We start from the raw sequence: 27,815 nt of genomic DNA on the forward strand, positions 1-27,815 counted from the left end.
AAGATACAATAAGATTTTTGTATTAAAACATTGTCTTTAGACCATTGTAAATCCCTTCCTATCATTGAAAAAGGCTCACTGACATGTTGACTCACCCTCCGTCTGTGTTTATAGTCAGTGTGGTTGTCAGGTTTCAAAATATACAGTTGACGGCCCGACACTCTATACCTAAACATTGTATAACTGTACAGTAAGCTCATTGGTTGAAGATTGGTTCTAATAGGCACAGCCAATGACGTTTCAACGTCAGCACATTTACAGAGAAGGGGGAAGGATAAACAGGGTTGTGGTTTGAAGGTGTTTGTTGCTGCTATTGCTCTCTTGACTGTTAGAAGTCTGAAATGACCTATTGTACCTTTAACGTTCTAACGCAGGGATCCCCTGATCTTACCCAGAAAGGGTCAGAGCGGGAGCTGGCTTTTGTTACAGCCATGCAGTTCCACACCTGACTCTACTCATCAAAGTCCTGAGTGAAGCCCCCAGTGGTTGATTAGCAGAGTCAGGTGTCTAACTGCTTGGTTGGAACAAAAGCACCTGCACCTACGCCGACCCTTTAAGGCGTGAGATCACAGCGAAACATTAAAAAAAAACATTCTCCAAAGGGTTAACCGACTCATCAGAGTCCAAACGCTTGTTTCCAAGTGCCTAAATAGACTGATTAGAACCCACAAATGCTTAAAGCCCTACAGATACAGATCTTCACACCACTTGTGTGTAGGGATTAAATACTCAAGAACAGAACCATGTGACACACATATGATTTTTTGGGATTATTTACTGGCAATGCTAATCCCTATGTGGTGTCTTGGAAGCTGCTAGGGCAGTGGCCTACATCCCTGGTCCTGGAGAGCCGCAGAGTGTCCTGGTTTCCATTGTTACTCTGCACTTAAAGGTACAATAGGAAAGATCTTTGTGTTAAAACATTGTTACAAGACCATTGTAAATCCATCCATCCATCCATCCATCCATTATCTGAACCCGCTTATCCTGATCAGGGTCGCAGGGGAGCTGGAGCCTATCCCAGCATACATTGGGCGAAAGGCAGGAATACACCCTGGACAGGTCGCCAGTCTATCTCAGGGCACAGACACCATTCACTCACACACTCATACCTACGGGCAATTTTAGACTCTCCAATCAGCCTAACGTGCATGTCTTTGGACTGTGGGAGGAAACCGGAGTACCCGGAGGAAACCCACGCAGACACGGGGAGAACATGCAAACTCCGCACAGAGAGGCCCCGGCCGACGGGGATTCGAACCCAGGACCTCCTTGCTGTGAGCCGGCAGTGCTACCCACTGCACCATCCATGCCGCCCCATTGTAAATCCCTTCCTATAATTGAAAAAGCCTCACTGACATGTTGACTCACTCTCTGCCTGTGCTTATAGTCCTTAGATTCGGTTTTCAAAATATGCAGGACTGCAGTGACAGACTGTCACTCTGTACCAAACATCAGTGTGTTCACAGAGAAGGAGGAGGGATAAACAGTATTGTGGTTTGAGGTTGTTTGTTACTGCAATTCCTCTCTTAACCATTAGGAGTCCTAAATTACCTATTGTACCGGTAATTAATCAATTAGAGCAATTGATTACACAGTTAACTCACCTCACTTAGTTACCTTGGAAAACAAAAATCAGCAGACCCTGCAGCTCTCCAGGACCAGGGCTGGGGACCCCAGCAGACTCTGTAGCTCTCAGGACCAGGGCTGGGGACCCCAGCAGACTCTAGCTCTCAGGACCAGGGCTGGGGACCCCAGCATACCCTGCGGCTCTCCAGGACCAGGGCTGGGGACCCCAGCACACCCTGCGGCTCTCCAGGACCAGGGATGGGGACCCCAACACACCCTGCGGCTCTCCGGGACCAGGGCTGGGGACCCCAGAACACCCTGTGGCTCTCCGGGACCAGGGCTGGGGACCCAAGCACACCCTGTGGCTCTCCGGGACCAGGGCTGGGGACCCCAGCAGACTCTGTAGCTCTCCGGGACCAGGGCTGGGGACCCCAGCAGACTCTGTAGCTCTCCGGGACCAGGGCTGGGGACCCCAGCACACCCTGTGGCTCTCCGGGACCAGGGCTGGGGACCCCAGCACACCCTGTAGCTCTCCGGGACCAGGGCTGGGGACCCCAGCACACCCTGTGGCTCTCCGGGACCAGGGCTGGGGACCCCAGCACACCCTGTGGCTCTCCGGGACCAGGGCTGGGGACCCCAGCACACCCTGTGGCTCTCCGGGACCAGGGCTGGGGACCCCAGCAGACTCTGTGGCTCTCCGGGACCAGGGCTGGGGACCCCAGCAGACTCTGTAGCTCTCCGGGACCAGGGCTGGGGACCACTGTGCGGCAGTATGCAGAGATTGTGAAGCAGGTTTATGGCTCGATGACACACACAGAATCACATCACCATGGACTTTCTTTCCAGCACGAATGGAACGGAAATATATCAAACAACTGAGTGATTAGTATTTCAATAGAACATGTACAGTAAATATTGCAATATTTCTAGTCACGGATGTAGAGAAAACAATGCATTTGGACTGATAGTGTTTGTGCCATTTTCTTATTGAGAATTTGTTAAATATTGTGGTAAAGACTTCTGGGTATGACAAATCTTCATCTTCTCCAGATCCAAACCTGCACACAACCAAAAATACTTGAAGGCACAAAATTCATCACTGACACTCCGGTATGAAGCAGGCCTTCTCCAAAGCTCACATATGAACAGTCTATGCAACGCAAAACCCGTGGGTGTGTTCTGCTATAGTGGACATCTGATCTGCTTGCTGTGCATCACTCTCAGAGATGCAGCGGTCCTGGCATCAGCTCCTGACACACGTTTCTAAGATAGAAGAGGAAGGGGACTTGGTTGTTAATCAGTTTGACTGGAGATTTCTGTGTATTCACGCTGAACGGAAGACACCGGTGACCTGTGTTGCTTTGTGGTCTTTCCCTGCTGTTTCCATTGTGAGCAGCAGATGGCGCTGTTGCTCAGTGCCATGAACCTGCCGTGTCCACAGTGACCAGGAGGTGGCAGTGTTTCTTGGCGCTCCAGTTTAACCCAGTTGTCTCCACAGTGATCGGTGCCGTCGAGGCCCTTTCTCAATACTGTGACCGCGCTGGTCCTGCATTTCTACCTGCACCTGTGGGTTCGAACCCTGGCCCAAGCCCCTCCCAACCCCAGGTCTGCAGCTACACCCGCAGTCATGGGACCAGCTGCTCTACCTGCCCGGGGTCAGCACTGGACACAGCAGACTCCCTGGGCCAGAGGGTAGTGATAGAGCACCAGGACTCAAAGGGGAGAGAGGAGAGCCAGGTGAGACAGACTACAGGTGGGTAGAGAGGCAGGGGAGGTAAAAGGTCAGGTGTGAATACAGACAGGTGTGAACAGAGACAGGTGTGAACAGAGACCCCAGCAGACTCTGTGCGCACCCAAAAATAAGGGTGACTGTTGGGTCATTGGGTCAGCAGGACTGGGGTTCAGAATCCATTGCATTACATTACATTACGTGGCATTTAGCAGACGCTCTTATCCAGAGCAAGGTACAACAAAGTGCAAATCAATCACAAGAACAAGTGCAAAAGTAGACCTGAGAGGACAGTACAGTTCCGAGTCCTAGTGTAAACATACAGAAATTCAGAACCCTTGAAGAAATGTGTCTCACTGGGGGCAGCCAGGACAAGCAGGAACACATGCACACTTAGTGACCCGGTTCAGCTGTCTGTAAACCCCCGAATGTACAGAGGCAATTCATCTGTTTATAAACCCAAAATAGAAAATCTACAGAGGCTATTCATCTGTTTATAAACCCAAAATAGATAATGTACAGAGACAAGTCATCTGTTTATAAACCCAAAATAGAAAATCTACAGACACTATTCATCTGTTTATGAACTCAAAAATATACCAAGAAAATTCAGCCGCTTATAAGTCCGAAAAGGTTCTGAGACAATTGTTCTGTTGCACTGAATCAATTCAGCTATTTTTAAAACTGAAAATGAACTGACCCAGTTTGATTGATTTTAAAGGTACAATAGGTAATTTTGGACTTACATCACAATATTGGCATTTAGCAGATGCTCTTATCCAGAACAACGCACAGTTGATTAGACTAAGCAGGAGACAATCCTCCCCTGGAGCAATGCAGGGTTAAGGGCCTTGCTCAAGGGCTCAACGGCTGTGCGGCTACACTGGGATTCCCATCACCAACCTTGCCTGTCCCAGTCATTTACCTTAGCCACTATGCTACAGGCCGCCCTAATAGTCAAGAGAGGACTTGCAGCAACAAACACGCTCAAACCACAATGCTGTTTATCCCACCTCTTCTCTGTAAACACGCTGACGTTGACACATCATTAGCTGTGGCACTAAAAACCAATTTTCAACCAATGAGTTTGAATTATTGTACAGCTATACAACGTTTTGCTACAGACTGCCGGCCCGTCAACTGCATATTTTGAAACCGGAAGTTAAGGACTATAAACACTGGCAGAGAGTGAGTCAACATGTCAGTGAGCCTTTTTCAATTATAGGAAGGGATTTACAATGGTCTTGTAACAATGTTTTGACACACTTACCTATTGTACCTTTAAACAGAGAGTTTACAAACGCAGTTCAGCTGTATCTGAAGCCAGAATGTACTGACCCAGTTCGGCTGTGACTAAAGCCAGAATGTACTGACCCAGTTCAGCTGTGACTAAAGCCAGAATGAACTGACCCAGTCCGGCTGTGACTAAAGCCAGAATGTACTGACCCAGTTCGGCTGTGACTAAAGCCACCTATCCCTGCCCACACCGCCAGCTCCAGCTGTGGGCTTTCATTATTATAAGTTGGCAGCAACTATATTGCTACCAAGTCAAACTATATGCCAGGAGAGGGTGAGCATCCAACATATAGTCGGGCTCCTCCTGAGATTTCTTCCTACTGGGGAGTTTTTCATACCACTGTTGGAGGCTATTTTCTCCCCAGTGGGGAGTTTTGTCACCCCATGTGCTATCTGCACGTTTAGGGCTGATAATTCCTTCCCTTCTCTTGCTCTGTAAAGGTGACCGTCTACACAAAACAAAACAAAAAAAAGAGCTATCCAAATAGTGAATGTAACTGAATTGAATGACCTGGGCGGTGTCTCCAGGGCTCTGAGTGATGAGGTGAGGCCTGAGGGGAGTCAGGGCTCCGCGCGGAAACTGCAGCCTGATGGCACCGCGTGAGCCCTCTCCTCTGACGGGAACGGGCAGCTGCTCCGACACGGAATGGCCGCCGTGTGTGTGGTTGCCGTGGCGCTCGGCACCGCCCTTTGACCTTTCCTCCCGCCACGCCCCCCTCCCCCCCTTGCTGGTATAAATAGGCGCTGTGGAGTGTCACAGTTCTCCTGGCTAGAAGAATGAAGGGTATAGCGACTATCTGCTGCTGCCTGCTCTCTCTGCTGGCTCTGACCGCCACAGGTAAGGGCCTGCTCACTGTGTGTGTGTGTGTGTCTGTGAGAGTGAGAGAGAGTGATAGTGTGTGTGTGTGTGCGTGTGTGTGTGTGTGTGTGTGTCTGTGAGAGTGAGAGAGAGTGATAGTGTGTGTGTGTGTGAGAGAGAGATATATATATAGTGTGTGTGTCTGCGAGAGAGACAGAGATAGAGTGTGTGTGTGTCTGAGAGAGAGAGATATAGTGTGTGTGTGTGTCTGTGAGAGAGAGATAGAGTGTGCGTGTGAGAGAGTGTGTGTGTGTGGGTGAGAGAGAGATATAGTGTGTGTGTGTGTGTGTGTCTGTGTGTCTGTGCGTCTACGTGTGAGTTTGTGTGCGCCACGGTACAGAACAGGGTCTTTGAGAAGTGTGGAGGGAGTTATCAGGGCTTGGGAGGAGTCTGGCAGGGAGAGGAGGGGAGGAGGTGATGGAGAGCGGAGGAGGTGTGGGGAGGTGGTGGAGGTGATGGAGAGCGGAGGAGGTGTGGGGAGGTGGTGGAGGTGATGGAGAGCGGAGGAGGTGTGGGGAGGTGGTGGAGGTGTGGGGAGGTGGTGGAGGTGCTGCTCCTCTGAGTGACGGTCTGTCCTCCCCCTGCCGTGTCTCTGAAACCCTGCTGCAGTGCGCCTCAGCCGGTGGGTCTGCCCGAGGAAAGGGGCCGGGCTCCAGAAAAAGCCCAAAGCCCGGCCCACACGGGCTGGCTGCATCGGGCGGTGTGGACAGGGCTGAGGTCCGGTTTATCTGTATGAACACAGCTCAACATCCTGCCGCTGCAAGCCTCACCTGCAGCCCAAAAACATACACCAACACGGCGGGAATCATGAGTCTGTAGGCTCAGTTCTGTGAATCCGCAATGTTTAGGAGGCAGGGTAGAATAATGGCGAGGGAATTAGGCCCTTCGCCTGAGAGGTTGCAGGTTTGATGTCCAGGTTGCAGGTTTGTGACATAACAGCTGCTGTAGCCCTGACCATGGCCCTGTGCTGCAGCCAAACTGCTTCAGTAAAGTCACCGGCTACTGTGTGTAAATGAGCCGTGTGGAAGAAACGAGCTGTTCCGGAAAAGACTGTACTGAATATGTGAAATGCTCTTGTGATGTGTCCATGGTTTGTGCACGTGCTTCACTAAGATGGGTCACAGGCTTTGGGTGGTCTGGACCTGTCTCCTGGTCTGAAGCCCGGAGTCAGCTGATGGAAACTCAGCCCACCCAACACAGAGAGAGAAAGAGAGGGGGGGGGGGGGGTGAGGGAGAGAGAGAGGGCAGGGAGAGAGAAAGTGTGTGATGAGGGTGCAAGCGGTAGGTTGGCCGAACGTGCCACAGTCTCTGTGGCATTATCCAATCGAATGACGGCCCCTAAGCGGTCAGATCGTGAGGAAGTAGCCTTCCATGCATGAGCGTATTCAGCAGACACACGCATCCAGAGGGGACGTGCCCGGCTTGCATTGTCCGTGTTATTCATTTATACGGCTTGATGCTTTACGGAAGCGCCATTACTCGACAGCAGTGCATCCTGCAGCCAGACTGCAGTCACGGTTCTCGCTGAAACGGGAGGCTCTGATTGGTCGCTCTGAGCGGGACGTTGGCGGCGGTTGGCGGCGCTACCCTTGCCTGTCCTTGGGCCAGATTGGGCTCCGCGGGGCCGCGCGTTTCCCCCCGGCCTGAGAGGAGCGCAAAGCTCTCCGTAACGGGACACCGCCGGGCATGATGGGAGAACGCAGTGTACCACCAACCCCCCCCCCCCCCCCCCCCACCGGAGCTTCGTACCCTTTAGACGGCCGCACAGCTGCCGCAGTTACAGCGTGTTCCCGGTCGCAGGCCTTACACGGGGTCCCGTTACCAAAAACAGGAGGGGTCCCGTGCCCTGTCTGTGTGACCCGCACATGCACACATACATGTGTCTCCGCATGTTAGACCCCCCTCCCCCCTCCCCCCTCCTTCTCTTATAAAGTCTTATGTGCCACGACACATATGTCAGTTTCTGGGAGGCAGAAAGACGACATGCCCCCCCCCCCCCCCCCCCCCATTAGGACATTACCGCATTACCGCATTACCGCATTACCGCATTACGCCATTACTGCATGCCATTGCAGGCGGTGTATTGCTGCTGTGAAACTGCATGCCTGTAAGCCTGTGATCTTTGATCAGTCTGCATCCCACCGTGTGTGCAGACCTGTAAACCAGCTCCTACACAGCAAGTTCACTTCTGATTGGCAGCCCGCTAATCAGAAGCACCGCTGATTGGTTACCATGTAGATCGCCGTGTTACTTAACACCTCTTTCTCTCAGACACCAATACCACATCCTGCTGTGGTAGGCACTATAAGAACTCTGTTACTTTCACAATTAAAACCTTTTCGCAACTAAAAAAAACAGGCCTTTTTTGTCTCCTCGTGTATAATTTGACTGTTAAAAATGCTTATTTAAAAGGTTGACATAATGCCATTTCACTGGGGAAGGCAGAATGGTGAAATATATCTTTACAAATAACCACTGCTGAGTGTTGATCTTTATGAATGTTGTAACTATCTTGGTAACTAGCCATATCTAGTAAATGTATAGTAACTAGCCATGTTCTTTCCAATGCGGTTAGTCTGTAGTATACAGACATACTCTAATGTGCCTTGTACTATGTATGGCTGTATGTTACTGATAGCCCCATGTCATTGATACCTCCTGTATGTTACAGTAGTCAAATTCTATCCCTCTCCAAAAAAGTCTACCCCTCTCCCCCTTCTCCTCTTCTGCCCGAGGAAGGCAACAATACCCCTGTACGTTCTCAGAAAATGGAAGTTAAATATGGCGTTGGGAATACGTTTTGTGTTCTGTGCAAATGTGAGATTCAGCTCATGCAACTTCCAAGTTTTCATCTTCAAAATAATGCATAGATTAAACAATATGTAGAAATAGGTTGTGTCTTTTGCTTTTGCTGTTCTGTTAGTGTAATACTTTGTTGTACAGGTAGCAGTTGAAATTGTACTTCCCTCTAGGGTCTTTCAGCGAACTTATCCCTGGTTATGGGTATGCACTTTGTTGTACGTCGCTCTGGATAAGAGCGTCTGCTAAATGCCAATAATGTAATGTAATCAGATCAGATATATTTTTAAATCATCATTTGGTTGCATTTTAGAGTTACCAAAAATATTTTTGTCATTCGGATCAAGAGCTAAAGTGGTTGGGTGAAATAAGTGACTACTAAATTCAAATTGTGTGTCAAACTTGTCTGTGTAGAGGAGCTATGATTCATGGACTATGTTGTGTTCAGAAGATGATTTAATGTAGTTGGAATTTAGGAGAGGTTATGTTTTTTTTGTTGCCTCCTTCAGTGAGAGTTTAATGACAGACTACCTCCTTCAGTGAGAGTTTAATGACAGACTACCTCCTTCATTGTGAGTTTAATCACAGACTACTTCCTTCAGTGGGTTTAATCACAGACTACCGCCTTCAGTGAGAGTTTAATCACAAACTACCTCCTTCAGTGAGAGTTTAATCACAGACTACCTCCTTCAGTGGGTTTAATCACAGACTACCGCCTTCAGTGAGAGTTTAATCACAAACTACCTCCTTCAGTGAGAGTTTAATCACAGACTACCTCCTTCAGTGAGAGTTTAATTACAGACTACCTCCTTCTGTGAGTTTAATCACAGACTACCTCCTTCAGTGAGAGTTTAATTACAGACTACCTCCTTCTGTGAATGTTTAATCACAGACTACGTCCTTCTGTGAGTTTAATCACAGACTGCCTCCTTCAGCGAGCGTTCAGTCCATTTGCAGTTGTGGCCCACAGGTCCAGCAGTCCAGCAGGGCTCAGGGACTGTCAGCAGCCAAGGAGAGGTGACAGATGAACAGATCAAATGCAGACGGAACAGAAGCACCGTGGCGGAGCAGTTAGAGTGATCCTGTGGCCCTGAGTCGCCCTGTCTGTAATGCAGCACCTATGAGTCAATGCTTGGCGCGCGGCCCCTGGAGGCCACCCAGCTGGCAGTACAGGAGCTCAGCTGAGACCACATGTTTCTGGGGGAGATCTTAACACAAGGCCCAGGCTTTTGGCACCTGCTAGGCCTCAGCGTGGGGGGTGCTGGCCTGTCAATGGCAAAACATGGCCGGTCAACTGGGAGATCACCCCTTCTCCCTCTCTCTCTCTCTCTCTCTCTGTCTCCCTCTCTCTCCCTCTCTCCCTCTCTCTGTCTCTCTCTCTCTCTCTCTCTCTCATGCAGAAATGTTCTGCGGGGCGCTGGGTCTACGGATGTACTGCAAGGTTTAAGGGGTTTGTCTCTGCAGTGGAGCATGAGTATTTCAAAGTGATGCATGATGTGGCAATATTTCTGAGATTACGGTTTATTGGGGAGGCTGTTTGCGCTGTAAACGGAGAAGAGATTGAATTATGCTTCGGTTGACTTCGGTGCTTGGCCTTTCTGTTTTTCTTTGTTTTTGTTTTTTTGTTTTTTTTTGGGAGGGGAGGCGGGGGTGAGAGGGTGTTATAAATAGGGGATGGGGATAGGTTTTAAGGCAATTTTGGAAGGAATACCAAAGGTCAAAAAAGAGAGGTCCAGAACAACGGGCATCTTTCAGAGGCACTGTGCAATAGCGTTCCAGCACAGCCTCCATAGACACCTGAAGGGCACAGAGTGGTCTCCATGGAGATAGAGACTCTCGCCCCTGCTTAACACAGAGTTCATTTTACTGCCCCCTGCAGTGACACAGAGCTCAGTGTGAGGGGTGTGTCTGTGTGTGTGTGTGGGGGGGGGGGTTCTCCGGGCTGGGGTCAGAGGTCATTGTAAAGTGGTATTGTGAACTCCTCCCGTTGCATTATTTATTTTTTCACGATAAAGAAAATGAAGATCATGTCAAAATGTGAATTGTTCTGTGAAACGTTTAAGTTTACACGTCTGGGTTTCGCCGGGGGATTCCTGTCCTGCCGGGAAATAACCTTCAGCATTACTTGATAAAATGATGGACAGTGGTTGCACACAGTATAATTCAACTGATGAAGTACTTGTACCAAGTACCTAGTCAGTTGAAGTCACATTTACTTAATAATATTGTGTGCACTGGCCATAATTGTTTAAGTAAATCCAATTATTAATCTTTTGCGCATACACATGCATAATTAACAAACCAGTTTTACAGGACAATGGTGAGATTGTGAGCGAGTAAAATCTGTGTTTGTCCCACCTGTTTTCCCAACGATGCCAGTGTTTCTCCTGTTATCTCCCAGTTCCTGCATGATTTCACATTCCCTCTGTTGCGCAGGAATCCAGGGGTAATCCTGAGGGCACACTAATGCTAATCTGTCACATCCCTTTTGGGGATATCCCTGTGACCCTGCCTGTGTTCTGGCAGCAGCATTAGAAAGCTCATTTAATAACATTCTAATGACATAGCTGTGTGTGTGTGTGTGTGTGTGTGTGTATGCGCACACATGTGGGCATGTGCCTGAGACCAGAGAGAGAGAGAGCGAGGGAAAGAGAGACAGAGAGAAAGAGAGGGAGAGGAGGGACCCGGCAGATGCACATTGCCTTGAAATAGGAGAGGAATTCTCCCCTCTCCTCTCTTCCCTCCACCCCTGACCCATTGTGGGTCTATTTCTGTTCATCAGGGGGACTGCCAGCTGTCTCTTTCCATAACCCCCCACCACCCCCGTCACCCCAATAAAACACACACACACACCCCTGCCCTCCCAAACATCCACAGTGAACCCACTGCACAATAACTATCCAACACAATCAATTGTGTTTAAATCCTGCGGGTGCCATGGAACTGCTATTCCAGAGCACGGGTCGATGCCAACGCGATGCAGTCAGCGCAGAGCTTTTAACCGAACCCAACTGCTGCTACTGCAACTGCTCGGCTGTGGTTTTTTTCTCTTTTTTTTTTGAGCGAGGCACTGACTGAAGCCATTTTTCAACCCTCTGTGAGATCACACGTGTGCGATTAGAAAGTCGTTCACGGAACACGGAACACATCGCTGACGTAACAATCGCCGGAGTTCTAGAACACTGACTTAAGGAATGTTGGAGAGATTTTTAAAAAAACTAGCTCTTCAAAGGGTTAACAGCACAGAGAGCAAATATTGCAGTGTCAAATCAATATGGAGCCAGGGTTGGATTTCAGTGATGGGAGAGTCATAAATCCCAGGGTGGGTGGAGTTACCATGTTCTGTCAATCACTGAACCCGTATCAACCAATCGGGAGACTTGGCACAAAACTGGATCAAAGACTTTTTAGCACACTTTCTTTTGTCATAATGACCTGCATTCACTTTGTGTATCTGGGCCTAAGGTGATTATGTTAAACTGTGGGAATGTATATATATATACATATATATATATATACAGTTTTTTTGTGAAATCTTTGATTGGTGAGTCACCGATAACCTGTGAGGCGTCTCGCGTCTGTTTTGACTGTGCTATGGCGCTGCGTCATTCCCCAGAAATAAACATGGAGGACAAACAAATGACACGGCCATTTTAATGCCATCGGCATGGCAAGCGACATCAGGGCCCATTGGGGGGGGTTAGGGGGGGGGGGGGGTTGTTGAAATGAGGCGGCTGAGTGCTGCTGTTGTTTCTGAAAGACGCAGGCTGTTCTGGAAGTGTTTCGCCGTGTTTCGTCCCGGCACCTCAGGGGTCCCACGGCCTCCCTGTGCCCGTGGGGCGCATCATGCTCCCCCTCTTATTTTTCGGGCCGTAGGAGAGGCGCCGTTGCTACGGATTCGAGTCAGACAATCGTGTCCCGGCTGAGCGCCGACTAGTTCCTGACAGACGTGCCGGAACCCTCTGAATGCCTGTTTGTTTTTTTTGCGGGGTGCAATACACACCTGGCACCGGCCTTCCGTGCCCTCATTGTATCTCAGAAGGCGAGTGCCGTTATAATTATAATTGCCCCCTCCCTTTTCACCTCAGCTGCTGTGTGGTGAGCGTTCTGCCACAAAATGGCTGCCGTTGCATCACCCAGGTGGGCGCTGCACATTGGTCGTGATTGAGGCCAGTTTCCCCCTTTGAGTCTAAGAAAAGCAGTATATGGTAAATCCAATGAATTATTAATGAATTACTGTTAACCAATTAATCCGCTAAATCACAGACGTCACAAGACCAGTTGTGGTGGCCATTTTCTTTTTATTTTCTTTTTTATCGCTGCATTATACCGCCATAATTATTTACACAATAAATCAGACTATAGAGCACTGAGTTGAAACACCAGCTCGGACCAGCTCCCAGCTCAACATGGTTTAACCGGTTGACCAGCTCAGACCAGCTCCCAGCTCAACATGGTTTAACCGGTTGACCAGCTCAGACCAGCTCCCAGCTCAACATGGTTTAACCGGTTGACCAGCTCAGACCAGCTCCCAGCTCAACATGGTTTTGACCAGCTCAAGCTCAGACAAGCTGCCAGCACAAGCTGGTTGACCAGCTCATACCCAGCAAGACCAGCGTTATAACCAGCTAGACCATGCTGGTTGACCAGCTCATACCCAGCAAGACCAGCGTTATGACCAGCTAGACCATGCTGGTTGACCAGCTCATATCCAGCTTGATGAGCCTATGACCAGCTAGATCAACTCAATTTTCAAGCTCATCAAGTTTGACATAGCTCAGCTTCCTCGGTTACTATTTTTTTATTATGCTTCCTTTTCCTGTCCTGCAATGACAGAGGGGAATGATGTCAGCGTACTCATTTTAGAAAATCAGATCTGGCTCTAGGATTTTGTTTAACCCAAAACAAGAATGCATCAGGTGGAACCAGTGGCAGACAGAGTGGGGATGGGGGCGACAGCAGGGGTAACTGAAAACTGGCCAGGTGGCAGGTGGGTTGTCATGGGTTACGGGGAAACAACTCAAGAACAATAGCACTGAAAAAATAGTATTGTCACCCACAATAACAATATCTTTCAAAAAAAAAGTTAAAAGCTAAATTGTGTGGCCTACAGATGTTTGTGGTCCTAAATGACTGCATATGGCATTTACTGTCGGCCAGCAGCCTCTGCTGAACATCAGTATATTTATGTAAAGGTGGTAACATTCGTTCAGTAGTTACTACCAACGTTTTGCTACAAGTAAACACCCTTGTCTTGTTGCAGTTACATAATAGAGTGTCTGTTAGGTTGTTGGCAGGCACACCCCTACTGGCTGCCCGCAGTCACACTGTGTCTGTAGAGAGAAGCCAACGGGTTTGTTTCCGTCAATTAACAGCGGGCCAAGGAAGACTTAAATCTGGCGCTGATATTTACAATCAGGGTCAGTGAGCTGGCGGGGGGTGCGGTAGTTTGTGGGGGAGGGGGCTGATAGACGAGGGGCGGGTGGTTGATGCAGGGGCCGTTGAATGCCAGGGGTGAAAGAGATGCTTTTCCGCGGCTTTGCCTCATCGCTGCCCCCTGCTGGCCGTGCGGTACCAGCACCTCCGCAGAGCGGGTTGTGCCTTGAGGTCGTGCACTTTGCTGGTGTCTTTGAGCAGTGGACCTGTGAGCTAAACGCCATGAGTTCACTGCTTGCCTGTACAACTGAAAGCATCAGCGACAACGCCCGTGAACCATAACCCCAACCAGACTGAGACCCTATGACCATCTGATCAGCCAGTCTCCTGTTCATTCACCACGGGGCTCTACTGCAGCTACTCTGTAAAAAAAAAAAAACCTGATCTTTGTAGTACGGCTTAATGCCGAGCTACTCAACTCCAGGTCCTGTGGGCGGCAGGGTCTGCAGGTTCTCGGTCCAACCACGTGCTACACCACCCGGTTTCACCGATGAGCTCGCTTCCTGAATCACGGAGGGGAAATAAACGGTGAAATCGAGTGCCCCAGTGCACGGCTGGGCCAAACAATGCAGACGCTGCGGCCCCGCGGGTCCTGGAGCTCAGTAGCGCTAGCTCAGCGTTTCGTCTTCTGGATCGTTGAGCATCGGGGCGGCCTGTAGCCTAGTGGCTAAGGTACGTGACTGGGACTCCAGAAGGTTGGTGGTTCACGCCCCAGTGTAGATCATGATGAGATCTGCACAGACAGCTGTTGGGCCCATGAGCAAGGCCCTTAACCCCACATTGCTCCAGGGGGAGATTGTCCCTTGCTTAGTCTCATCAACTATAAGTTCCATCCATCCATCCATTATCTTAACCCGCTTATCCTGAACAGGGTCAACTGTAAGTTGTTTTGGATAAAAGCATAAGCTAAAATTTTTTATTATTATTATTATATATATGATTTCTATATGAAGGCCACAGGTTTAAGTTCCAGGTTGGTCGTCACAGCAGTACCACTGGGGCGGCTGCAGAATCTGCTTCACATTGGTTATGCTGCTGTGTAAGTCAGTGTTTAAGGCTCCCTGAGTGTAACTTTGGGAGATAAATGAACTGGAGCAACGGCCACATAGTTCCAGTGGAATTAAGAATATTTAAGTCCCGTCTGGGTGCAGTTCAGAGCTTCCCCCGGCTTCCACAGATTACCCTCTGGATGTACTGTATGTGTGCAGTCCTTCCCCGGTATGGTAAAAATAGTATATAGTGCTTTTATCCAAAGCGCTGTACAATTGATGCTTCTCATTCACCCGTTCGTACTCACATACCCACACTCTGGCTGCCACGCAAGGTGTCAGATAAGATGACATCACCGATGTACAGAAACAGAGGCAACGGCGCTAGTGTGTCGTTAGCGCGTAGCTTCGCCCGCGTCTCGGGGCTCGTCCGTCTCCCGTTCGCGGCCGGCGAGACACGCCGGGTTCTGGCGGCCGTGGGGTAACGCGACACCGAGGCTGACCCCGGAGACGCGCCCGTGAACAGCGTGCTCCGGAGCCTTGGGGGGGCCTCGAACCGAAAGAACGCCACGCACTCCGTGCACCATGACGCGCTGCCCAAGCGACCCCGCGTCTGAAGGACACGAGAGGAGCTCACACACACACCTCGAGAGGGAAATCAGTACGACTGGGTCAGTGAGCGGAGCGCTGTCATACTGTGTCCATCTCGCAAGGGTTCGTGAGTCTATCCGTCAAAATAAAGATGGAGGAAGCATTATCCGACCTACTTCATTACGCCCTTTCATACTCCTGTTTTGAATAATAACTATCAGAGTATCAGCGGAGAGTTTGGAATTCACATGCGACCAGCCTGCTCCACTCTGATCTGGGTCCATTGTCACATGTCTGATGCTGGCTTTGAACAGTATTTTCAAGTCCCCATTTCACAGTGACATTGGGCGGCGGTTTAGGCGGCGGATTACCCTGAGTGCGGAGTGATGGCTCTCTGCTGGCTTCATTAGCGGGCCGAGCTTTTAAACTGACAGGGACAGGTCCTGTGAAGCCACCCGCTAATCGTCGCGGAAGGGCCACCCGCTAAGTACGGCGGAAGAGCTAACCGCTAAGCGTTTGTGGAACAACCACCCGCTAAGGGCTAAGGAAGAGCTACTTGCTAATCGCTGCGGAAGAGCTAACCGCTAATCGCTGCGGAAGAACCACTATGGAAGTCTTTCCTTCCCGCTGATCTGGGGCTCACTTTTTCTCTCTTAATTTCCACCTCGTTTTCTTTCAGTCATGTGAATGTCGATGTAGCATTTGTGTAGCACTCTACTTCAACTATATGCCATACACTGCCCTCAACAAGCAAGTTGGTGTTGTTTTAACACTTATTTTTTCTCTGAAGTACAAAATATTAACTTTTTAAGTTACGGTCTGTTTGCTTGACACGTGAAATTTTCTTACCCCATTGGCAAATTTTGAAATGAGTCTTATTGCAATATTTTTGTCTTATTTAGCAAAAAACTTAAAGAAATAAGATTTGAAGCCTCAATATAAGACTAAAACTGATATGATTTTTTGGTGTTTCCAATGTATGGTCTCGCTTTGCTTGTCATAACGAACCATTAAAGTTGTTCAGCGGTCAATTTTGAATCAAGCATTTTTAATCTGGTTTATAAAATCGAGTGCATACAGTGTTAGGACAGCAGGTCTAAGCTGCAATATTTTGTCACGTGTGGTTATAAGAGCTGTGTTGTGTTTATAACCGCATTCTTTCAGTGATTGTTGCAAAACTTCTGTTAGATTACTGTTGGCCAATGACTGCATGCTGTTCACTGTATATTCCTATAATATTCCACAGATCTGGATATATAGTGCAATTGCGATGGCTTTGCCACAGTAGTGGATTCAAACCTGCAGTCCTGTGATTGCTAGTCAATCCCTGTGGTCGGGACATTACAGATGCCTATTGCATCACATGTTCCTTCAAGGGAACAGTGAGATTCCATCATGTGTCAAGGCTTAAATACTCACCGCCCACCCCTCCCACCCAGACCCCACAATAACAAACAGAAAGATCTGACATTCTACCATGACATCAGCTCAGGTGACTCTCAATAAGCAGAGATTCACATCAACAGTTATGTGCAGTATGCTTGGGCTATATTGAATAGAAGGCTTGACATTGCTCCTAGCAGTTTCCTCTCTGTAGGTTGTGTGTGTGTGTGTGTGTGTGTGTGAGAGAGAGAGAGAGAGAGAGAGAGAGAGAGCATGTGTAAGCACATGTGTGTGTATTTATATCAGACTGTCTCACTGTCTATTTGCGACAGCATGTTCATACACTAGTGTGCACATTTGGAGTGAACAGAAGCAAACCTGACCTCTAGCACATTAAACATGACACATTTCTTCAAATTTTAAAAAGCAAGATTACTTGTGTGTGCGAGAGTATGTGTCCATGCCTGTGTGTGTGTATGCGTTCGTGAGTGTGTGTACATGCCTGTGTGTGTGTTTGTGTGTGTGTACGTATGTGTGTGTGAGAGAGAGCATGTGTACATGCCTGTGTGTGCATGTGTGCATATGTGTGTGTGTGAGCGAGAGCGTGTGTACATGTCTGTATGTGTGTGTGTGTGTGTGTGTGTGTGTGTGCAAGAGCATGTGTACATGCCTGTATGTGTGTGTATGTGCGAGAGTGTGTGTACATGCCTGTGTGAGTGTGTGTACATGCCTGTGTGTGTGTTTGTGTGTGCGCGTATGTGTGTGAGTGTGTGTGTGTGTGTGTGTGAGCGATGTGACTGCATTAGCATTAGCCTCTCAGCCCAGGACTCCTGTCAGAGACAGTTGACAGGAAAGCAGCATTAAGGCTCACCGGTCCTCACTTTGCAGGTGCAAATCTCAGGCTCTCTCAGCTGTCCCCACAATGTATATATAACCTGAAACACGAACTGTACTCACTCACAATACTGCTGGCTCACTCTAAACTATGTGCTGTGACATGTTCCCCAGACTCTCCTAACAGACTGCTAAGTCCCGCAGGGGGCCTATATTTAGGTGTGGAGGTGGGCTGGACGAGGTGTGTTTGTCGGGGAGTGGCTGGTATTTAGTGGTCCTGGTATTACTAGCCACTTTGGGATCATCCTGTCCCAGCACACTGGTTATTCTGTGATGGGGATTCCCCAGTATACCAACTGTGTTGTGAAACCATGGCAGCCGTGTAAATAAGGCTTTTCTATTTGTGTGTGTGTGTGTGTGTGCTTGTGTGTGTGCTGCCCATACAGTATTTGAGAGCACAAAGGGAATTGTTCTGTTATTGACCACTAGGAGCCAGCCTTTTGATCTATAAAGGTACAATGGGTCATTTCGGACTTCTAACAGTCAAGAGAGGAAGTGCAGCAACAAACACGCTCCCACCCCTTCTCTGTGAATGTGCTGACGTTGAAACGCCATTAGCTGTGGCAACTAGAACCAATTTTCAACCAATGAGCTTGAATTATTGTGCAGCTATACAATGTTTTGGTACAGAGTGCCGGCCCGTCAACTGCATATTTTGAAACCCTACAAACACAGGTAGAGGCTGAGTGAATGTCAGTGAGACTTTTTCAGCAATAGGAAGGGATCTGCAATGGTCTTGCCACAATCTTTAACACAGAAATCCTACCTTTTGCACCTTTAACATCCCAAACAGTGGGGTTGGCTGAGTTAGTCATGCCAATGCTCTTGGCGAGCCAGTAGGTGGCAGGCTTCCTTCTGCATTAAAATCCCAAAGCACACTTAAAATCCAATGTGCTGTTCAGAGCTGGGTCAAATATTTTATTTTAAAATACGCTTTCATTGTAAATTCCGTTTTAAAAGGGTCAAAGGGACCCTGGAGGAAAGAGTGGTGCCATATGATATGAACCGGAGGTCCCAGCTCACTGCTCCAGTGAGTAGAGGTGTTAACAGCTCAGGCACCCACAGTTTACATCCAAAATAGGCCCTTTTCTTTTGCCCGCCATATCATGTCCTGTACGGCTGTTTTTCCACGTCATCCCACGCTTTCTCAACCACCACGCTCTCCCCGCTGTCCCAGGCTGTGTTTCAGGAAGAGTTAGTGAACTCTCATTATAAGACCTTCTTAATCAATACTCCCAGCATTACATTACATTACATTAATGGTATTTGGCTGACGCTCTTATCCAGAGCGACGTACAGTTGATTAGACTAAGCAGGAGACAATCCTCCCCTGGAGCAATGCAGGGTTAATGGCCTTGCTCAAGGGCCCAACGGCAGTGCGGATCTTATTGTGGCTACACCGGGGATCGAACCACCGACCTTGCGGGTCCCAGTCATGTACCATAGCCACAACGCTAAAAACCAGTAGACCCCATGTCTCTGCAGGACCAGGGCTTGTAGACCCCAGAAGGCTGGGTCTGTGAGACCAGTGGGTTCAGGCCCCATGACAGAGCATACATTGGGCGAAAGGCAGGAATACACCCTGGACAGGTCGCCATTCCATCACAGGGCACACACACCATTCACTCACACACTCATACCCACGGGCAATTCAGACTCTCCAATCAGCCTAACCTGCATGTCTTTGGACTGTGGGAGGAAACCGGAGTACCCGGAGGAAACCCACGCAGACACGGGGAGAACATGCAAACTCCACACAGAGAGGCCCCGGCCGACGGGGATTTGAACCCAGGACCTCCTTGCTGTGAGGTGGCAGTGCTACCCACTGCACCATCCGTGCCGCCAAAATTATAATTATTAATAATAATAAAACAGCACCCTTGGTGCTCCTTTGTCCGCAGTTATGCGCTGTCGGTTTGTGCGTTCCCCGGCCCCAGACGGCTCCTCTGTGTAAGGAGCCGAAACCAGACTCTGCCCAGGCAGGCTCGGGGCCCGCGGTCCGTCCAGGACAGATGTGCCGTCCCGTCACGCTGCGAAGGGTGTCTGGGCCCCCCTTACGCAACACCGCCCGCTGTAGGGCACCGCGGGGCGCTGTGCTTATTTCTGGAAACGGCAGGGGCACCGGTGACAAGGGGTGGGATACATCTGTTAATGAAAGCCCCGGAAAACTGAGCCCCCCATACCCCGTCCCCCTGTAATACCCCCCCCCCCCTCCCTCCCCCCATTAAGTAACAAAGCTCCAGTTTCACACCTGACTCAGCAGCTCGTGCATCGGGGTTAAGGTCTCTCCGCTGCACACAACCCGCCAATTCCTCTGGGAATGCTAATTAGATTCCGGAGGCTTCCCGGCGCCTCTCCCCGGAGAGACTGCGTAGTCTTTCATCTCTAATTGTTACGGGAAAAGAAATTAACGGAGGGAAAAAACCCTAAACTCCGCCTTCATTATGGGCTGCCCCACGTGCTAAACCTCCAGGCACAATGATTCAGCCAATCAGCTGTGCGGTCCTTTGGGCAGGTGTGAGGTCACACATATTGTGTCATTGGAATGTTGCCAACTGAACATTCTGCTGTTATGCTACGGTCTGCTACTGGTAATTCAAAGCAATCGAGTTCACTGACTTCGAATTTAGGAGAGAGAAAAAAGCATTCCAAAATTTTTAGTTTAGAGAATACTGCACCCTGATAGAATGTACCAACAGACGGTGCATGTGTGATGAGCTCAGTTCTAACTTATGTGTGAAATTCATTCAATCGGCTCTGCTGTCATTGATCATTACTGTGTGAAATTGGCTATTTAAATTATTCATTGATGTACCAAAATTGCCAATTTAATATTCTCCCCAGCCGTGGCACCAGCCAGAAAGTCCCTTGACTTTTTACCGAAAGGCTGAAATGCATCCCTGTGAGATTTGAGAGAGCCTTATGATTTATTGCAGGTGAAGTTCTGAGACTGGGCGATTGGGATCAATCTGGTTGTAATTCAGCCCATTCAGGAAATTAATTGAAGTTCAAATTCATTCTTGTAAAGATCCTCATCGAGCATTACAAGCATTTCTTGTCCAGTTCCTGAAGTGAACTTTAATTATTTGACAGAACTGAAAGGGCATTCACCCCACCTGCAGTGTTGTCCTCACAGAGTCCATGTGGACTTCACCAGTTCTCACACCTGAACGGGTTCCATCTCAACCTATAGGCCTATAGCCAGGTTCCTCTCCAGATCTCTTCCCATCGGGGAGTTTTTTCTCAGCCCTTGTTTTTTTGTTCAGCTAGGGAGTCGTTTACCTCCTCTGCTACCTTGGGGGCTAAGGGGGAAATGTTTTCTTTCCTTCTGTCACTCATGTCAGCCTGCCATGAAAAGCACTCCACAAATAAAACTGAATTGAATTGAAATCAATTATATCTGGCGGCACTGATGGTGCAGTGGGTAGCACTGCCGCCTCACAGCAAGGAGGTCCTGGGTTTGAATCCCGGTCGGCCGGGGCCTCTCTGTGTGGAGTTTGCATGTTCTCCCCGTGTCTACGTGGGTTTCCTCCGGGTACTCCGGTTTCCTCCCACAGTCCAAAGACATGCAGGTTAGGTCGATTGGAGAGTCTAAATTGCCCATAGGTATGAGTGTGTGAGTGAATGGTGTGTGTGTGCCCTGCGATGGACTGGCGACCTGTCCAGGGTGTATTCCTGCCTTTCACCCAATGTATGCTGGGATAGGCTCCAGCCCCCCTGCGACCCTGTTCAGGATAAGCGGGTTAAGATAATGAATGAATGAATGAATGAATGAATGATATCTTCCCGTGTTGCGTATCCGTCTGTCCCTCACTTCCTGTGGCCCTTGTCCTGCACTTCCTGTCTCTGACCCGTCTTCCTGTGGCCCCGCAGAGCCGGCGGGCGAGAAACTGAGCGGCTCGGCGACGGAGGATGAGCCGCTCCTCCAGCTGAAGCTGCAGCAGCCCGAGGAGGAGGCGCTGTTCACCTGCAGCTGCGACCGCAGCCCCAGCTCCAACGACACGCCCGCCCCCGCGCCCCCGCACGGCGTCTGCCAGCCCTGCCACGCCGCCACAGAGCCCGTCCAAGAGCTGCCCCTGAAGGAGGAGGAGGAGGAGGAGGAGGAGGAGGAGGAGGAGCAGGAGGAGGCAGCCGGAGACCACGCGGAGGAGGGTGAGGAGGAGAGTGAGAGTTCTGATGAAGAGGAGTCCGCGCCCGAGTCCGAGGAGGAGGGGGACAGTTCTGAGGTCCTGACCGACGCGGCGGGGGAGGAGGAGCTCGGGTCTGAGGAAGAGCACGAGGAGGAGGAGGAGGAGGAGGAAGAGGAGGCGGAAGCCGACGCCGCTCCTCAGTCAGAATCCGCCGAGAGCGAGGAGGAGGAGGAGGAGGAAGAGGAGGAGGAGCGGGCTGTGAGTGAGGAGATCTCTGCTGAAGAGGAGCAGGAACATTCAGACGAGGATACAGGAGAGGAGGAGGAGGAGGAGGAGGAGGAAGAGGTGGTGGCAGCGGAGGAGGCGTCAGAGGAGGCGTTGGAGGAGGCATCGGAGGAGGAAGAGGAGGAGGAGGAGGAGGAGAAGGAGGAGGCGGTGGAGGCGGAAGCTGTCGACGCCCCTGAAGCTGATGCGGAGGTGGCTGAAGCTCCCGCGGAGGATGTGACCTCAGAGGAAACCGTGGAGACCACAGAGGAGGCGGAGCTCGAGGCCGAGGAGGCTCCCGAGGTGACGGCCGAGGCTCCAGAGGAAGAGGAGGAGGACGAGGAGGAAGACACCGTTCCCGTGGAGACGGCAGAGGAGCAGGAAGCTGTCGTCGAAGACGTCCAGGAGGAAGAGGAGCCCGTAGAACCTGTCAAAGGTAAAAAAAAAAAAGAAAACAGCAAGAAACAAAAATGCCGCAATATCTGTTTAATTCTAAAACTGCCAGCCGCTACAAGCCTCAAGAACTTTCAAGCAAAATTCCAGCAGACATTTTCTTGTTGGTGGTGGCGTCACATTTTAACTCAGTTAAAAGCTGTAAGGTCGCAAATATGTTACTAGAATGTTACTCGAATGAACATTCTAATGAGGTAACTGGTAACTGACAGTAAGGGAGTTCTAGAACACTGACTTGGAATTTTGAAAAAAAAAAAAAAAACATTCCAAGAAACCTACTCTCGTTGGGTGCAATGGCCTTTCCCAGTGGATCCCATTGGAATCAGTGACGTCAGCAGGGTAGATGTTTAATACCACTTACCCCTGGCATTTAGGCCCGGACACTGATTAACGGGGCGCGTGGGCCAGGTGTATCTGTCATATATGTGCATGTTAGCGCTTGGCTCCGTAAATAAACACCGAAATGAGAGGGACGTAGGGGTAAATGGATTAAATGACATATCGTCTCACACCTGACACTGAAAATCGCTTCAGTGTTGAATTGTTCAAGCACCCCTGAGGCTCGTGGCTTCCCACAAAGCTGTGCACAGCCTTCAATAAAAGTAAAAAAAAGACTTCTTGTGAATTGGGGTTTCTAAATTGTTAAAATTATATTGTGGAAAGTGATAATTCCAGTCATAATAACTAGTCCATAACAGTAATTATGACTTAGTGTTGGTGTAAAAAAAGAAAGAAAAAGGCTTATGGTGACCTGATATTGTTCTGAGAGTGACAGCTGCTGCTCATTGGCTGACCGCTGATCAGCTGACGGGTGTTGATCTGACCGGCTGATTGTCTCCACAGAGGAGGAAGAGGAGGAGGAGGAGGAGGAGGAGGAGGAGGAGCCGGTGTCCCTGATGAGAGACAGGTCCCACATCGAGGAGAAGCTCCAGCTGGACACGGTCGAGCCCTCAGCCACATACACAGGTAAATGGCGTTTATATAGCGCCTTTATCCAGAGCGCTGTACAATTGATGCTTCTCATTCACCCATTCATACACACACTCACACACCGACGGCGATTAGCTGCCATGCAAGGCACCGACCAGATCGTCAGGAGCATTTGGGGGTTAGGTGTCTTGCTCAGGGACACTTCGACACACCCAGGGCGGAATCGAGCCCGCAACCCTCCAACTGCCGGACGACTGATCTTACCTCCTGAGCCAATGTCGCCCCACAGTACACAGGTACAGTAAGAGCCACTAGGGGGCGCTCTGTAAAAAAGTCCCTTAGGCTGGTTTGGGAGCACTGGTTCTCAAACCTTTCAAAATTGGGACCCAAATTAGAGATGCGTTTTATATTGGGACCCATCAAATGCAGATACTGGCACAGCCTGGTGGACTCATTCCAGGACCCACGTCATACACTCCCGGGGCCCAGTATGGGCCCCATTCATAGTGGGCCCCATTCATAGTGGACCCCATTCATAGTGGGTCCCATTCATAGTGGGCCCCATTCATAGTGGGTCCCATTCATAGTGGGCCCCATTCATAGTGGGCCCCATTCATAGTGGGTCCCATTCATAGTGGGCCCCATTCATAGTGGGCCCCATTCATAGTGGGTCCCATTCATAGTGGGCCCCATTCACTTCCTGAGACTGACACTCGGAGCCCTGGATTCACTCCACTTTGTGCCCTTCACTTGGACGGGCAGTAAAATACAAGTGTGACATTTTATTTGTATTTCTTCTTCGCAAACAACTAACACATTAACACTTTTCTGCTCCTCTCTCTTTTTTTGTTTTTCTTTCTCCCCTCTCTCTCTCTCTCCCAACCCCTCCTCTCTCTCTCTCTCTCCCCCCTCACCTCTCTCTCTCTCTCTCCCCCCTCACCTCTCTCTCTCTCTCTCTCTCCCTCCCTAGCCGCCATGCAGAAGCTGCGTAAGATCTACCAGACGGCCATCAAGCCCATGGAGCAGGCCTACAAGTACAACGAGATGCGACAGCACGAGATCTCCGGTACGAGCCTCCACACTCCTCCTTTTCCGTCACCCCCCCATCCCTCTCTCCACCTTTTACACCGTGCCCCATCTCTTTTTCCTTAAACGAGTGGGGATTGATATCTGTATGTATGTATCCTTTCTTATCTTCGCTTTCACCTCCCCACGCGCATTCCTGAAGCCTTCAAACTCGTGTGGGCTAATCCCCACGAAGCTCCAAACAAAGCCCCATCCTCAACGTCTCCTCACTGCATCCTCAGGCAAAGCACGCCCTCTGGTGGCCATGGGTGGCATCCAACGAAAACCTGACTTTATAACTCGGCTCACAAAGTGGATGATTGAGGCACACTCAAGTTAGGGTTATTACCGTAACGGAGTGCACTACGGTTGGAATTATTACAGTAATGGGGTGCACTACATTTAGTTAGGATTATTACAGTAACGGGGTGCACTACATTTAGTTAGGATTATTACAGTAACAGGGTGCACTACATTTAGTTAGGATTACTACAGTGACTGGGTGCACTACATTTTGTTAGGATTATTACAGTAACTTGGTGCACTACATTTAGTTAGGATTATTACAGTAACGGGGTGCACTACATTTAGTTAGGATTACTACAGTAACTGGGTGCACTACATTTAGCTAGGATTATTAAAGTAACTGGGTGCACTACATTCAGTTAGGATTATTACAGTGACTGGGTGGAAATTATGTCATTGTAATATCAGTGCACCTGGCTCAGTTTTTGCCTGTCCACCTCTCTTGTACCAACCCTCTACCGCACTAACACACAACCCCTCCAAATAGCTGCTGTGCCTGTCCAGTTGATTTGGCTGTTCCCAGAGGGCCTGCTCCCTGCTCTATACCCTTTTCCAGAATGTTCTGTGCGCCAGACTGCCAGCCCCAGGCCTTTTCTCTGCACTGACAGGCTGTCCCTCTGTCCTGTTCGTCTGTCCTGTACGTCTGTCCTGACTGTGCACCGCAGAGGCTGAGATTACCTCCAAACCCCTGGTCCTGTTCCTGGGCCCCTGGAGCGTTGGCAAGTCCACCATGATCAACTACCTGCTGGGCCTGCATGACACCCCTCATGAGCTCTACACAGGTAAATACACCTGCCCTTATGAACTCTACCCAGGTAAATACACCTGTCCTTAGAGCTCTACACAGGTAAATACACCTGCCCTTAGAGCTCTACACAGGTAAATACACCTGCCCTTACGAGCTCTACACAGGTAAATACACCTGCCCTTACGAGCTCTACACAGGTAAATACACCTGCCCTTAGAGCTCTACACAGGTAAATACACCTGCCCTTACGAGCTCTACACAGGTAAATACACCTGCCCTGAGAGCTCTACACAGCTAAATACACCTGCACTTATGAACTCTACACAGGTAAATACACCTGCCCTGAGAGCTCTACACAGGTAAATACACCTGCCCTTATGAACTCTACACAGGTAAATACACCTGCCCTTATGAACTCTACACAGGTAAATACACCTGCCCTTAGAGCTCTACACAGGTAAATACACCTGCCCTTACGAGCTCTACACAGGTAAATACACCTGCCCTTACGAGCTCTACACAGGTAAATACACCTGCCCTTATGAACTCTACACAGGTAAATACACCTGCCCTTACGAGCTCTACACAGGTAAATACACCTGCCCTTATGAACTCTACACAGGTAAATACACCTGCCCTTATGAGCTCTACACAGGTAAATACACCTGCCCTTATGAACTCTACACAGGTAAATACACCTGCCCTTATGAGCTCTACACAGGTAAATACACCTGCCTTTATGAGCTCTACACAGGTAAATGCACCTGTCCTTATGAACTCTAAGCTATTGTTTGCCCCCAGTGTAAAAACAGTGAGTGCTCATTGACGCCCTCACCCCTGCCCCCGCAGGTGCTGAGCCCACCACTGGTGAGTTTACTGTGATGATGCACGGGCAGAAGTATCGGACCCTAGAGGGCATCGTCATGGCAGCCGACAGCTCCCGAAACTTCTCTCCCCTGGAGAAATTCGGACAGGGCTTCCTGGAGAAGCTGCTGGGCATCGAGATTCCCAGCAAGCTCCTGGAGAGGGTCAACATCGTGGACACGCCCGGCATCATCGAGAACCGCAAACAGCAGGAGAGAGGTGAGGGAGCACACACACGCACACACACACACACATACATACACACACACATATACAGACTCATACATACATGTACGCACATACACACACACATACATACACACACACACATACACATTCATACATACACACACGCATATACACACTCATACATACATGGGGACACACACACACACAAACATGTACAGTATACACACACACATAAACTAGCGCACGCACACACATGCATACACGTAGTCGTTTGAACACCAGCAGTAAAAACAACTCCTCTGTCCCTCCAGGGTACCCATTCGGCGATGTGTGCCAGTGGTTCATCGACCGGGCGGACATGATCTTCCTGGTGTTCGACCCGACCAAGCTGGACGTGGGCCTGGAGCTGGAGATGCTCTTCAAGCAGCTGAAGGGGCGCGAGTCCCAGATCCGCATCATCCTCAACAAGGCCGACAACCTGGCCACCCAGGAGCTCATGCGCGTCTACGGCGCCCTCTTCTGGAACATGGCGCCGCTCATCAACGTGACGGAGCCGCCCCGCATCTACGTCAGCTCCTTCTGGCCCTACGAGTACGCCCCCGACACCATCCGCGACCTGTTCGTCAAGGAGGAGGTGTCCCTGCTGGAGGACCTGAACCAGGTGATCGAGAACCGCCTGGAGAACAAGATCGCCATCATCCGCCAGCACGGCATCCGCGTGCGCATCCACGCCCTGCTGGTGGACCGCTACATCCAGACCTTCAGGGACAAGATGGGCTTCTTCAGCGACCCCGAGCTGGTCTTCAAGGAGATCGTGGACGACCCCGACAAGTTCTACATCTTCAAGTCCATCCTGGCCAAGACCAACGTCAGCAAGTTCGACCTGCCCAGCCACGACGCCTACCGCGACTTCTTCGGTATCAACCCCGTGAGCGGCTTCAAGCAGCTGTCCTCCCAGTGCGGCTGGATGGGCGGCTGCCTGCTGGACAAGATCGAGGCGGCCATCACCCAGGAGCTGCCCGCCCTGCTCAGCAGCATCTCGCCCGCCAACGCGGCCGAACCGGCCTGCGAGCCCTCCGCCTGCGCGGAGAAGCCCGTCAACCGCTACCGGAGGCAATGAGAGCGAGGGGGACCGGGGAGGGAGGGAGGGAGGGGAACAGAGAGGAGAACACCTAGCACGGGAAAAACGCCGGCCAAGAAAGAAGCTTAAGTCAAATTCGGTGTCCTACGGTGTTGGAGGAGGAGGGGCGCTGAGGTTTGTCTGGGTGGTAGTTGGGGGGGTTTGTGGGTGATTGGGGTGGGGCTGGGGCGTGGGGGGCGG

At 50.1% G+C, this 27,815-nt stretch overlaps 1 protein-coding gene across 1 annotated transcript; it reads left to right on the forward strand.

Annotated features, from left to right (window-relative positions):
* The first annotated feature begins 5,355 nt into the window (after window positions 1–5,355).
* LOC133112206 (sarcalumenin-like) lies at window positions 5,356–27,655 on the forward strand. The gene is made up of 7 exons (XM_061222869.1): window positions 5,356–5,432; window positions 21,419–22,375; window positions 23,236–23,358; window positions 24,293–24,388; window positions 25,359–25,475; window positions 26,291–26,524; window positions 26,806–27,655. The coding sequence occupies exons 1-7, from the start codon at window positions 5,372–5,374 to the stop codon at window positions 27,612–27,614; spliced, it is 2,397 nt and encodes a 798-aa protein (XP_061078853.1). The 5' UTR covers window positions 5,356–5,371; the 3' UTR covers window positions 27,615–27,655.
* Window positions 27,656–27,815: the final 160 nt, after the last annotated feature.

Source organism: Conger conger, chromosome 2 (genome assembly GCF_963514075.1).
Source record: "Conger conger chromosome 2, fConCon1.1, whole genome shotgun sequence".
Classification (NCBI taxonomy): domain Eukaryota; kingdom Metazoa; phylum Chordata; class Actinopteri; order Anguilliformes; family Congridae; genus Conger; species Conger conger.

What these genes read in the sequence shown, in the direction of transcription:
- LOC133112206 (XM_061222869.1), top strand. Translation starts at nt 5,372, where the DNA reads ATGAAGGGTATAGCGACTATCTGCTGCTGCCTGCTCTCTCTGCTGGCT. An exon ending in GCTGGCTCTGACCGCCACAG is followed by an intron (nt 5,433 to 21,418) that starts GTAAGGGCCTGC and finishes GTGGCCCCGCAG; the next exon opens with AGCCGGCGGGCGAGAAACTG. An exon ending in CCCTCATGAGCTCTACACAG is followed by an intron (nt 25,476 to 26,290) that starts GTAAATACACCT and finishes CTGCCCCCGCAG; the next exon opens with GTGCTGAGCCCACCACTGGT.